The 14,986-nt window shown below is 40.9% G+C and overlaps 1 protein-coding gene across 1 annotated transcript in view; it reads right to left on the reverse strand.

Moving 5' to 3' along the window:
• The window catches only part of TOX3 (TOX high mobility group box family member 3), a gene marked incomplete at both ends in the record, with an annotated part of 79,141 nt that overhangs the window by 22,869 nt on the left and 41,286 nt on the right, over positions 1-14,986 (reverse strand). The window contains one exon of the mRNA XM_082489491.1: positions 3,428-3,493. Within this exon, the coding sequence (XP_082345617.1) occupies positions 3,428-3,493 (66 nt within the window). The remainder of the gene's footprint in view (positions 1-3,427; positions 3,494-14,986) is intronic.

The raw sequence follows: 14,986 nt of genomic DNA on the forward strand, positions 1-14,986 counted from the left end.
TATTATAATTCTGGTCTTTATTTCCCGTTTCTTCTTATGCGCCCTTTGATACCAGGGCTGTAATTTGGAGGAGGGACACGTATTAAAGAGCGAGGGGGCTCACAGCAGCTTCCAGGGCTTCGGAAGCAGGCCAGCTTGCTTTGAACAGTAGGTTTGTTACGAACGAAACACCTGTTAAGATGCCGTGAGCAAAACATCTCCTGCCAGCTACCTTCAGGGTTTGCGCGTGTTTGCACGGGTGCACGTGTCTGTCAAAGATAATCTTTATTCAAGTAGAGTCTATATCCGGCTTCAACGTTGCTGACTTTTATTTGGGAAACAAACGAGCTCCGCTTATTCAAATGTCTTGCGAGTCAAATGAACTTTCATCTATTATTTCAGGTCCGCTGCTACTTAATAATAGAAATTCAGTGCTTGAAATGAGGCCATTTTAAACGTACCCAGATCAGGACTGCCTTGATCAAATCGGGCAGTTGGCAATCCCAAAATAGGCGCTCTTGCCTTGTTCCGGACGTGCGAGGCTGCTCTGGGATTTGTTTGTTTGCATTAGTTCAGGATTCGAGTTGGGGGGCGGGGGTGGCAATTGTTTTATGTATTATTTACATTGTTTGAAAGAGTGACTTAATGCCAGTTAATTTAAAAATGATATGTTCAGTGAAAGATCTCATTAACTGCTGCAAATTGTCATCCTTCAAACTGTTAATGATGATATAAATTAATAACCGCTTGAGAGAAGATGGAAACTGAAGCACAAGAAAAACCTTTGCCTGCATATAGAACCTGTCAGCTGTCATTACGGGTCTCTCACCAGAAATGATGAGGTCCCAGACTGCTGCAGTCTGCAGTACCGTCAGGGTCTGCTGAGACTCTGCCCATCTCGCTCCATCCGCAAGGCTGTAACTTAATTCGGGATGTGAAAGCCGGGCCCGGATTAGGGAGACGTTTGACTTCCCCGCTGCTACATTACAAAAGGTGTGAATTTATCTTCCTGCGGACCCCTCCGTTCACAAACACAAAGGATGGATTGGCCAGGAGAAGCGGTTGGCTAATGAACATAACCCTGTGGCTGCATTTGCAGTTATTTTGGCACTAATGCGGTCTAGTAACAGATGCAACTGTAATTTGTGACTCATTTGCTACCCCATTACTGCTTAATGAAATCTAACATATCACATTAACAATACGAATAAACACTCATTCTTGATATGTGGCATTTGGCTGTTTTCATTACCACTGTAATTAACACTTGAAATATTATTTCAATAAATATTTAAGGTGCTTTAAAATGGGTCGCAGTAATCATGACATAGAGGCAGAAAGCACGGAGCAAATGTGTGGTTTCTAAGCCTGCGTGCGCTCTAGGATGACACTCTTGAGGCATTATTTACAGGAATACAAAGGGCTTCTAGCGCAGCGCTGCGCGGGCCCACAGTCGGAGCGAGAAAGCCGCAGTCACCTTAACGTAAAAACACTATAATTAAATACATTGTAATGCAGTAATTGCAAAGCTAGGTTCAGGCTTTAATGCAAACACTAGCGCTTAATCGTATTTTCTATTCCTCGCTCAAGCAAAAAGGTTCAGTGAAATCAGTATCATTACAGCACCTTTGAACCTCTCTTTACTTGGCGTATTTGTGAGGTAGTGGTAATCATAAGAACTGAATCTTTTCTCCCCGTCTAACAGAGTAACTCTCGGACAGCTGTATACGTATATAACACAGCTAGATAATAATACAGTATTTTACTTAAAACAGTAGCACTCCTCTTAATACTTACAGCTTACTACAAACGAAAGAGCAAATCGATGAATACCTTAACGGTTTTTATATGTGATTTTAATTCTCGCGATATAACATGTCCAAATATGTATAAATCTTTTTTTAAAAACATATAACGGACCTAAGATTGAGGAAAAAATAGATGTAATCTAGGAAGAAAGCAAGCCCCTTAGTGAAGTAGTCTTAAATCCAATCACTGGCCTATTCAGCCTGTACAAAGGGCCTGAATAGTATGCAATTTGGGATAGCAGAAAGGTGCTGTTATGACCAAAAGATGGGATAACATTCGTGGGATTTATCTTACCAATCACATTTTTCCAAGTTATTAACTTTTCAAATATTTATATCTTACACGTTTTAAAAAAAAAATGTGTGCATGGTTAAATGCCATCTGTACTGAAATGTTCAAAACATTTGTTCCTTTTGATAAAAATGCAAATCTGGAGAACTGTTGTATCAACATATAACAGCCAATGTCTGACACGGTGAATTATCACAGCTGGAATTAAATTGTCTCTGAACAGCTGCTGGCAGCAGAGCTTTCATCAATGTTTGATTCAAATGTAGGAAAGAAATCCTACAGAAAGAAACATCATGTTGTCATTACAGATGGGGTTTGTGTTCATTATCACAAATAACACTGGAGCTAGTGCCAAACAATATTCCCTTATCTAAGCAGTCTTGCTGGGTAAAAAGAGATGGTGACCATTGTACAAATGATCGTAAAATACGACTCTTAATTCTAACCTTCACATTTATTGTTACACCTTTCTGCTTATTTTCTCCAAGATCACTTTTTAAAAAGCGCACCAGAACATCTGCCACTGAATCACCGCTTGACAACGTCTAAAGCCCCGGCTGCCCGGTTTTCTAACCTTTCCTCACGTGAAGAAGATCATTTATGGCATGCGCCCTATATAAATACTTAGTGCTTCGTCTCCATATTGCTATGCACGTTACTAGACGGTGCACCTTGCGCTTTCCATCCGTCCCTTTGGAATAAGGGCCGTTGGGTTTTGGTGATGAGCAAAAGGTGTTTCTGCCTGGAGCGGGGGTCAGTATTAGCATGTTGACAGTCTATTAACTGCTGTAAGGCGGCACCACTGTACCGAATACACGGCGCCTGTCGTTGCCATACCTTTCTCCTCTTTCCATTCCCAAAGGCGGTGACCAAATACGCCACCTCCACAACCCAGCCGGCCCCCAGCAGCCCGGCCCCTGGGCTGCCAGTCCGGGCAACAAAGCCGATTTTGGTTTTCTAACTTCTATGAGTATTAAGAAGCCAAATTAAAATGTTTGTATCCAGAACAGAAATTAGCACGTTAGCTAGTAACGACTATTACTAAGCTTGCTTTCAAAGTGTGCACCTACTGTGCTTTTTATTTGTTTCCTTCTGCTTATAAGTTTTTTTCATACATAAAGCAGATTTATTTCTATTGACATGCTACGTAAGTAACAGCCTTATGGACAGCTAAATTGACTAGTAATGGAGAGCTGTCAGGTTATTTTCTTTCTCATTAAAGTCTTTATTTTGTGCTCCATAAAACACACAGAAATTCGGCACTTCACTCTTCATCCATTCAAACTCTGTTAAATTATCACAGCAAACAGCAGAATAGGAGCATAGATAAAAAAGAAAAAACATCTACCTCATTTGCAGCAAGAAATGCATTGTTTGCCTCTGCCATGTTCATGTAGTTGTTATTGTTTCCAAACTGAAAGAAAAATAAATATTTGGATTTTAATGCATGCCACGATAAACTCTTCTTCAGCCCATCACTGGCATAGAAAAAGTTGAAAAAAAAAAAAACCCAACAAAACCAAAACATAAACAGATAAGATGTAATTTTGCAGATGTTCTTTGAAGTCAGAACTAGATTGGATTCAACATTGCTGTCATTACATACTCTGCATCCCCAGGTCTGTACGTGGAACACATCCAAGCGTAGCCCTTCAACTGTCTTTGTCCATGCAGCAAAGCCACCCCACAACCTAGAGGTGACTTTGGAAATTAAGTGTCCATTAGAAAGAGACTATTCCCCAGAAAAGACATTTAGACTACACTACATCTTTCCTGATATACGTTATTATAATATTTCTGCAGACGATCCTGATGCGGAGGATTGCTGCAGCTAGAAGTAGCTGGCGTAGTACTATTCCAAGTAGACCTCGTTTTAAGGAGATGAAGGTCAATAAGGGGAAGAATGAGAATCTGCAGCGTTGTTCTTAAAATCCCCTTCTTTCCACAGAATCAAAAAGCCAAACAATCCCCCCCTTTGTCTATCCGTCATTCCAGTTGAGCTCCCGCTCCCCCGGTAAACGTTAACAGCAGCAGATTTTGCAAATCAGAGAAACTGTATCACGCTGAGACCTTGAGATCTACCCGGGGTGGAGTGGGCCGAGCGCCCGCTTGCTCCCACCGAGCTGCAACTCCTCTCACACCCGAGTGATCTGAAAGGATCCTCTCAGGTGCCAGAGTCGTTTCCTCCAAATTCTCAACTGTGAACATTTGTTGAAGAAGATAAGTACTTTTTCTTTTGAAGACTGAGCATAGAAAAGCAAGAGACTACCAGCATTGGGTTGACCGGCACTTAGTGTGCCTCGTTCCCTTAAAGAGCACTTCCAAAGGCGGGTAGTCTGGCAACTATTTCTGCATGTGTTCCTGGAGCAGGCAGGCCTCTTCAAGGAGCAGACACCACGCATGTCACGCAGCTACCGCTAAAACACTAAACCACAGACCTTCACGTTTCTATGATCAGGCACCGCACACACCGCAGAGAGTATCAAAGGAGAGAAACGTCCCCGTGCTGTCCCCGCAATGCCCTGCCGCACCACTGCTGCTGAAGCCACGCTAACCATGCTTCCCTCAACTCCCATTTAAGAGTTCTGCGACGCAAATTTCTTCAGGAAGGCTTTGTTTTACCGTGCCAGATCTTGGCGGACCTGCTCCCCCCACCCCCCCAAACCACAAGAGCCACCACCACCAGCACAGCACAAGCTGCGCAACAAGCGCAGGAGGATGGGCGACCGTACACTTGCACAGATTGTTCTTTCCAAGAAAGTGCTGTGCCTTCAGAGTAGTTGATCCTGTCCCGAAAGGAAAACCACTTTGCTCCAGCTCAGTCTTGGTGCCTGACTGTTCTTAGCAGGGAAGCGTTTCAGAGCCTGACTCTCTCCAGTTCCTCCAGCGTCCTAGAGCAGCGGAGGAGCCCGAACGATCCTTTCAAGAAAGGCTCTTTCCCTGAAAACTCCAAAATCCATTTCTGAAAATAAGACCAAAAGTTTAAAGGAGGTAAAAAAAAAAAAAAAAACAAAAACAAAAAAAAGGAGGAGGAAAGTATAGTGATAGAGGATGAAAAAAGGAAGATGGACACAAAGGACTGGAGCCTCAGGTACCTGATGAATTGTTTGATTGACAAAACAGGACATCAACAAAATCGGAAGACAATCGTGGGGAGGAAGGACTATGAGATGAGATTCCTCATTCTGAAGTATGAAATTCCGTTTGCGTATTTAACATGCTGAATCTTTCAACCTATAACACATGTTTAGCAACAGAGGCCTTAACACAATATGTAGGCTGCCTCATAGCTATTAAAACTCTGTTATCCCCAGCTATGCAGATACTCAAGTAATGTCATCCATTTTTTAAAAGCCCAGATGTCACCCATGTTTGGCGATTAAAAAATTCAAAGAAAATTGCACATTCAAATTACTGTTTTGGCACATAAGGATATGTGTGTGTGGCTTTGTTGTACAAAGACACAGTACTTCAGCTCAACAGTGAGATCAACAGGATAGATTTTTTTCATGTCAGTTAGAGGCAAACTAAGAAGGATTTACATCAAGAACTCAAATAGCTCCAATAGAGCTGCTCTGTCTACAGTGACAAAAAACATGAAATCAGGTTTTCAAATTATACCTAAGCGCAAAGGTACAGTAGGCAAGTAGAGCTCTAACGTGGGATAAATAAGCGGGAACAAACCCCATCCCATTCTAATGAGCTTAGCATCCTAGGGGCTCCGGTGCCTCCAAATGGAAATGCAGCTGATTTTTACCTTGAAGAGTAAAATTCTACATTGTTTGATCTACGTGTACTCTTCACATCACAGCTACTGCCGTTCTGACTGTCAAGTGCTTTTCTTCCTTTTTGCTTTATTAAAGTAAAACAAAGGGGAAAGTGACAAGATAATTTTCCGTTTTATTAAGGCTGTGGGAGCAAATGACGGGATGAGGAACGTCAAAGCTAAAAGTTACCAGTACCTATCCTTAGATTCATTCTGTTCTCGAGCCACAATATTTAAGGGCCTATTGCGCGTGACTCAGGCACCGGTGTCAGAACCTGGCACGCTTAGGCTTTTGGCAGTATGGATCATAACTAATATTATTTAAATTTATTTTTTGCCTCTGAATTAGAAATCCATTGAAGGTACACAACAATTATCAGCGAGTATTTCTAAGATTAAACTTCCTTATTATCTAATGGCACCCATAACAACAAAAGAAAATAAAATGGTTATTATCTTAAGGACCTAAACAATTCAAAAAACAAATTAAGCTTAGAGTGAAATAAGAACTGGGTTAGAAATCCTCTTCTGAACAGTTAGTCTGCGAATGTAATTACTGAAGAAACTACAGCTAATCAGCTGTGAATTGTATCCATTAATTAGTATTTGCCCTGGAGAAATGAGAAAAATCAGTAACAATGTTAACACTGCAATGCACTGATGAGTACTGAAACAGGGGGCCCTCAGCATTTAGTCAAGCAGGTGGCTCCAATGGTCCAAGTCATTTAAAAAGCTCTCACCTGAAGTGCAGAGCTGGAATTACAAAGCACTTCTTGCGTATCTCTGTATCTATATAAGGCTATAATTAATGGCTTTTAATTTAGAAACACTTTGTGATCAGCTGGGAACAGTTATAAATCATTCTAAATAGAACAAGGGGTTCTCGTCTATTTTAGTAAAATAATTTGGGAAAGATGTTTTTTGGGAAATGACTCTTGTTGCAGTCAACGTCTTTCTCCCTTTATTTTCTGAAGGATCCCTTGCTCGGAGGCCTCAAACACCTCGGAGCACTCCTACAGCTGAGGGCAGGCATTGCGGTTCAGGGCGAGATCCGGCCACTGGCCCTGCCCGGCTACACTCCTGCGGGGTCCCACCTCGTGGGTTTCCCCGGGACAGAGAGCGAGAACGATGCAGCCCCTGGCCCAGCTGTCTCCTTGTTTCGTGCTGGAGTAGGCACGCTTTGCACAAGTTACGTAGCCATAGCACGGAGCAGGTTTTGCACAAACTTTTGCATCTGAAGATCTCGGAGCACCCCCGCTCTGTAACTACCAAAGAATAAAGTGTGTCAGCTTCCTTTGGCAACACATACCATTGCGTTACAAACTACTATCGGCTTCCTTTGACTTCTTGAGTTCAACAAACTCCGTCTTAAGTTCTGATAAATATATTAAGCACGAGTACCACAGCTTACTGCCACAGCAAACCAACGGAAACCACACGCGTATGCTGATTTCCCAAAATGGACTGCAAACAAACAAAACCTCTTCTGAACTTGTTGTGACTCACGGCTTTCATTCTTCATGCAAATCGCCGCATTAAAACCATGACGGTTCAGTCCTCTACTCTTTTATGCTGCGAGGACACTTGGACCTTGGCCCTGCTGACACCCGCAAGAACCCACGTGAAGACTGTAATGCGAGAGGTTGGTTATGAAAGCTGAGACTCGTGAACGGTTGTTTTAAGTAAGAAGTCTGATACGATGAACGCCACAGAAAACCTCGGCAGCTCAGGATAAAAATCAGTGATTAAACGTCCAGAGTCTGAATTCCTACTGAAAAAAAATCTTCAGAACATCTCAAAAGGTTAAACGGTGGCGACTGTCTGGGCTCTTCTTTCGCAACTGTGATGAGTCAAAAGCCACAGCAAGAAATGAAACAAGCAAAAGAGAAGTTTACACCACAAAACCCAAATATTTTAAAAAGCATACAAAGTAAACCCAATAACAAATTTTGAAAGTGTTACGGACACACAGAATAACATTTTGAACCTCTGTAAGTTAATGGGAATTTTGCTACTGATTTTAATCTAGAAATTATTTTACATAAAACATTGTCATTGGTATTTATTACAACTTTCTACATTTCTGTCTTTAAATCAGCTCAATTATGGTGCAACTCTAATCTGAAAAACATTAGAAATCACACCCACTATTCATTTTCTAAAAAGCACAAATACAGAAATACATAAGTATCTTAAAACCAGACATAGAGGAGCCCAGATATTTATCTGAGCTTCTCAATGGAACAAAAATGAATTTTTAAAATACCAGTACGTTAATGCTCCACAGTAACATTAGATTCATCAAGCAAATACAGCAGATTTTCTAAATAATTCTTTTTATAATATTGCTGCTTAATTGAATAGTGCAACCACAAGGAAGAAGAAACCAGCGGAAGGGTTATTGTTCCAGCACAGATTACCATCAAAACCAGGGAATGTGAATAAAGGTCCCAAATGAAAAATTCAACCAATATATGTATCCAAAACAGGAATGAAACTCGTTTTGTCATCTTCAGAGACTTACATTTTGCTTAAAAGGAATGATTGCAATTCTGTCCTCAAAGACTACTCATCATATTTCTGAGAATAAATAAAAAAAATTAAGAGTTGTTACAGAATCCACTCCCCCCCCCCTTTTTTTTTATTAAAGAAAGACCTATCCCAACCCTTACTGCCAAACAAAATTCAGACTTAGTTACGATGGCACCAACAGTCCTTTCACAATTATTAGTTCATGTTTAGTCAAAACACACATTCAAAGTCTGTCAGGAGAGTATCTCCAGACAAAATTCTCACTGGCTTGATGCGGAACTCCTGCCTGCAGAACTGGCTCTCAGCTACCTCTCTCGCAGCACTACACATCCCCTTGCGTATGTATTTTAGACAGTTACACATCCAAATTCTATCAGTTCTGATGCCAATTTATTGCTTATGGAAAATGGCAGCCTCAACTGATCACGCCTTCCAGTATTTCTGCAATAAAATCAGCAGCCATATTTTTAAAAATATGGCCATTAATAAAATCATTTATTACGGTGCGAGCATGCTCATATTTTTTATATAGAATAATATCTACTTGCGCAGATATATATTATGGCAAGGATCTCAGTTCTATCTTCATATTTGGTAAATTAATTCCTCCGAGGTTACACTATCCTTATGAGTAAAAAGAAAGATAACGATCCCAAAAGATGTAATTACAGACCAAAACTAAATTACTTTGCAGGTCTAAGTACTGTATCTTAATAATTTCACCGGAGAACATCTTCACTGCATTTGGGCAGATTTGATTTTGCTGCCTGACCAATAATTACAGCTCTGGCAAATACAATGTCTGATAAGGCCATCAATTAAGAATGAGCATTGTGTTATTTAAAAAAAAAAAAAAATTCATCATGTTCACAGCCTGTCTGATTGAATGAAATGCCAAATTAAATTAATGGAGATCGCTAAGTCTAGCTGGCTGGTGGGGAACCATGCAGAAAGTGGGACAGCATAGACAATAAACTGTCTGTAATTAAAAGATGAGAAGCTGGACTAATGCTACTTCAGCCTGATTACTCCAAACAAAACAATATACACTAAAATTATTCTGGCAACAGAAGTAGATGGAGTGGGAGGAGGGTTGGGAGAGGGGGCTTTTTCTTGGTTTTTTTTTTTTTTTAGGTAGTATCAACTATCACCATCTATGAACAGCAGTGTTCTCATCAGATGTATTAAATTAAACATTGTTTTTTACTCATCAGGACAACACAATTTATTTTCTCAAAGAACATACAAATAACAGATGAGAATACTCCAACCATGTGTGTTCTAGATGGATATCCAGCTAATCTCCGTAGAGGCTTCACTTTTAAGTACGATGTGTTCATAGCAGGAGCAGAGTGCTCTTTTCTGGAAGAGCAGGTCCTTCATGACAGTTTCAATACTTCAGAAGCAGTAGGTGGTAGTCATATTATTTTATAAAATACAAGTATTCTATTTTATTTTTTTCTACTAGAAACAACAAGGCAGATCTTAGTAGCTGCTTCACTGATGCAATACCACTGAAGTTCACAGTATCACAGTATGCTAGGGATTGGAAGGGACCTCAAAAGATCATCTAGTCCAATCCCCCTGTCGGAGCAGGAACACCTAGATGAGGTTGCACAGGAAGGCGTCCAGGCGAGTTTTGAATGTCTCCAGAGAAGGAGACTCCACAACCTCCCTGGGCAGCCTGTTCCAGTGCTCTGTCACCCTCACTGAGAAGTTTCTTCTCAAATTTAAGTGGAACCTCTTGTGTTCCAGCTTGAATCCATTACCCCTTGTCCTATCATTGGTTGCTACTGAGAAGAGCCTGGCTCCATCCTCATGACATTCCCCCTTTATATATTTATAAACACTAATAAGATCACCCCTCAGTCTCCTCTTCTCCAAACTAAAGAGACCCAGCTCCCTCAGTCTTTCCTCATAAGGGAGATGCTCCACTCCCTTAATCATCTTAGTTGCCCTTAGTTGTTAGGGATTTATATCGTTATAAGTGAATGAAGCATCTTTTAAAACAGGAATTTTAAAACCTTGTAAAGAAAGAAGTAATTTTATCTCAGAATGAATGCAAAATGGCATCCTTGATTTTGACACTACACAGCTCCGCGTAGAAATTTCAGGTACTCCTCTGACAGGACGCTCACATTTTGGAAGAAATAGCAGGCGCTGCCAGACGTAAGAAGTACTATTTCCCATAGGCAACACGCAGCTATTGGAGGCTGAGGATTGAGTCACTGAGTATAACGGAGAAGGAGAGTTGGACGAGATGCCGTGAAAAGGCTGTCCATTTGGGTCAGCCTTTGACCAAATGTCAGTAAGCAGGTAATGCATCCCCGTTACATCAAACTGCCACGTGATTGCGTGCACAGGGGTATGGATACGTGCACAGAGACAATGCTTTTGTCGGCAAAAGATACAATTTTTGAGGAATTTCATGAAGTGCTGGACCACCAGGTAACAGGTATTATACGTGCCAAGTTCACACTTGAGCCTTTCCATTCGTATTCTTACAGCAAATTTACGATTAGTGATCATTGTAGGATAGTACAATAGCAATCGGCTTTCTGAGACATATCACAGTATTATTCTTCTTTTCAGTAGATAACATCTTCTGGAAGCAGGTTCATTTCCTGCTAGGCTCTGCCTACAAATTCTCTAGGAAAGATCTTCGTGTACGTGTGAAAAACTACCCGGGAAGTGTTAAGTCTTAGTGACTTCAGCCACCAGAACTTACTACACGACAGTTCTTTCTCTCTGTTTCTTCCACATCAGGATTCTCTAACACACCGTATCAGAACCCCGCAATCATCAGGAGGAAATGCAGGCCCCGTTGAAAACAAAAGGCGTTCCTATAGGGAACTGCGCACCAGAAAGCTTAATTTGCTTAAGAACGTGTCGCTGATGAGCAACTACCCAAAACCAGACAGGAGCACAAACCATTAAAATAAATGTATTTAAGCACCCAGTTTTGCAGTCGCATCCCCCACGCTGAATTTTAGGCAAACGAATAATCTCATTAGCGGTTCGTTAATTATTGAATCCGTACATAAGTGTCTGTACAGCCACACATTTGACAGTCTTTTGATATTTAAAATCTTAAAAGCCTTTAATTCAGGGGACTGTTCAGATTCCTATTTTTGATTATTAAACATCTGCCACACTAATTGTTATATGTATGTTTATATATCTGTGTCTATGCACGTATATATGTCTACACACACATTCTCTACTCTTTGCTTAGAGACAAAAAAAATCTGTGGGATAAAATACTTGAGCAAGATCCTAAAGAAAAACAGACATTTATATTTTATTATATCCTCAAATCTCCATCAGACACACTGTTTGCAGATAGTACAGACTTAAAAGTCTTAGGAAAGCAATTAGAATGAAAATATTTGAAGTTACTTTAGAAGCTTTCAGCCAGCAAATAAAAACTTCGACAATAACAATAAAAAGCACTGACTTAATCTCCCTAATTCCAGCCAAACTCTTTAATATGAACTCCTTCAGTGAATTCCATGGCCAAAAGCAGTAACTGAATGATATTTTGCCAAGTGTGATACTGTGCGAGTCTTAGGAACAGTAATGAAAGGAATATTTAATGGTCTCATGTTAGACATTTTCAGATCTCTTAAGAAGAATACAGTCTATAAAAGTTTTTATATGCAAGAAGTAACTTTGTATGAATATGCGCAGTATTATTATTCTGTTGACTGACAGCGAAGGCAATTCAATATGCGCCAGATTTTTAATGTTACTTATTCCATACTTAAACGCATGACTATTAAAAGGTGGTCCAAAGTGCAGCCCTGGTCCTAATCTTTATACAAGATTAAGGTGCTACAAAATAAGTCTGAATCTTGAGAGCTGTCTCCAAGACAAACGGACCAAACGTTTTGCTGTCATATGTTCAAAGAGTTTCAATTTACCATTTGGGCTCTTTGTAGGCAAGAATGGATTTTTCCACTCTGCCCACCTTGGCTTCAAAGGCAGTAAAACTCAAACATGGATTCTGGGTATACCTCTGCATCCACCTACATATACTGAGACTAGTTTTCCTCTGTAGAAGGCTAATACAAATATCAAACCTAGACCAACCCACCAAGTTTCACATAAAAAGCCTCCACAAGACCTACAGATGTTACTTCAAAGCGGACGTTCACCGTCATCACACCCTGTTGTTGCCTGAAGCATAAAATACAGGCAGAGACCAAATGTTAGGATAAACACATTCACTAACAAAGCCAAGGAGAGGCCACTGTAGTTTGAGTATTTGTTTAAAAATACATGAATATTTAAAGAACATGTTTTCTTTCTTTGCTTTTTAACCTAGAGTTGTTTGCGGTGATGAACTACGAAATTACTTGTGTGATCACTCTCATGAGCACGTACTTGTTGCTGGAATAAACCAGGTTAGACATAAATGTCATGGAAGGAATACATTGCTAAAATGCAAAAGAACTTACTTATATGGCCTGATCTCTTGTTTATATATATATTTTTCTACAACTCTGTAGGAACTTAGATGCCACATGAGAAAGGTCTTATCAAATACGCAGTTTCACAGCATCCGTCCAACGTATGAATGTATTTACGAGTTACATTTATCTAACCAGCTCACGTTATACATAAGATCTTGTTTCTGATGAGACCAGGGGACAGATGGCCGTTAAATTATGCCTTCTTCCACAACAGCTCTAAAGAACCGAAGTAAGGGTAAAGCACAATTGCTCCCTTTCCACGGCCCTGCGAGAGGGTGGAAACATCTCTGCTCTCCGTGACATCTACCAAGATCAGCAGCCCCTCAGAACGGCCTCAGCACGTACGGGTGGCACTGCAAAATAACTCCCAAGAAAGACCCCAGGCCCCATCTGCGGAGCTGACTCTGGGGCTGCCCCTCCAACCTGCTTCCCCACGCACCTCAGGGCTGGGAGGGGAGCGCGGGGGCCAGCTCCTGGGGCCATCGCTGGAGGCCGCGAGCTCGTGCCCCGCTCAGGGACAGGCGTCCTCTGGCCCACGGGGTCCGGCAAGCTAGCGAGGGCCCGAGGCAGAGCAGCACCATGCCCCTCCTGCCCTGACGCACCAAGGTCAGTATTAAGGGCCCTTCTTCAACTCCCCCTCAGCACGGGTATAAGACAACTAATTCTGCACCTCCACTGGAGTACCCTTTTTGCCCCCAGCGGTTTGTTTTTTAACTGCCGTAACGGGTATTTTAACAGTTTTTTCTGAGGGGGGGGGAGGGGGGGATGCATAAATACAGAGCTGGTTTTGCCATATGAACATTTCTCTTTTACCTTCCTCTTTGAGGCATTAAGTTCACACAACCGAGGTGTTAATCATGTCTCCCCCCTCCATATTTATTTTATATAAGCTGTCTAAGCATTGAACCTAAGCATTTCTTAACATAATGACAGCATTTTATTCTTAGAATCCCAAGAAATAGTTTTATATCACTATATTCAAGATTACTGTAACATTTTCTCACACGAATTTAAAGTGATGTGATTATACTGCAATTGGGCTGTAAGTAGCTTTTCTTAGAATCTTATATCAAATTTCCCTCACTCCAGCAAAAATCGTAAATTCCATTCTAGACTGTGATTCAGCTCTACTACACTAGCAAATTATATCAAGTTTTAAATATAAAATTGATAGAGAAAGGGTGAAGCAGATGTAGACATTTTATAATAATCATAATGGAGGATTAGTCGAGACACTTTCAGGCTAAAATCAGTACATGCATGAAATCTGAAATATCTCAACTCTCAGTCATGTCGATGCCGCGGGTTCCTGCGATTTTTTTTTTCTGAAATTAAATACTTTCCACTTTAGAAATACTAATCATAATCAAATAGAAAAATAGCATTTTTTTTAAAGTCTGTATTAACTCTACTTCATTATATGCAAGGCGGTACAAAGCAAGCCATCTATTGCAAAGACAGTCCGTAGGATGTAATCTGCTCTTCCGACACCCGTGTCCGAATAAGAAATAGAGAAAAGCCACCCAGAAATACACCCACTGCAGCGCTAGAGTCAGTGATGGTTACCCTCGACCAAAGCAATACGCAACGCCCTGCTATTCCATGTGGGAAGAACGGGAAAGCCCAGCTGAGGCTCGGGGATTTCATACGCTAACCTTGTAAGAACAGGGCTTGTACAAGAAACTGACTGACAGGCACAAGATTTGGGAATTTTGCTCAGCTGAAGACATTCTCCAATTTGGAAAAATTACGTGCGGCATAATGTGTAATAGAGTTTATAGATGCATGTTGGAAACAGGCATATAACTCACCGCTTCCTCCTGTTTCTTCATCTTACATCAACCTTAAACCTGGAGGATTTCTCCACTATTTTTAGTTGGGGCCGGATAACAAATCCCACAGCAGGGAGGCCTCTGGAGAGTCTTCAGCAGCAACTAACTTTATTTAAACATGCAAGATTGAATTGGATGCAATGCTCTGCAATAACAGTAGAGGAGAATTAAATTTAAGAGTGGAATAATCCCTCATGCTAGCTTGTATTCCTAATTTATGCCGCTGAGACTAATCAGGCTTAATTTATCTATCTTTAGCTTCCCACTGTTTTATTCCAACCTAAAGGCAACGTTTTGGGCAG

Source organism: Vanellus vanellus, assembly GCF_965231255.1.
Source record: "Vanellus vanellus genome assembly, chromosome: 12".
In the NCBI taxonomy this organism is placed as follows: Eukaryota; Metazoa; Chordata; class Aves; order Charadriiformes; family Charadriidae; genus Vanellus; species Vanellus vanellus.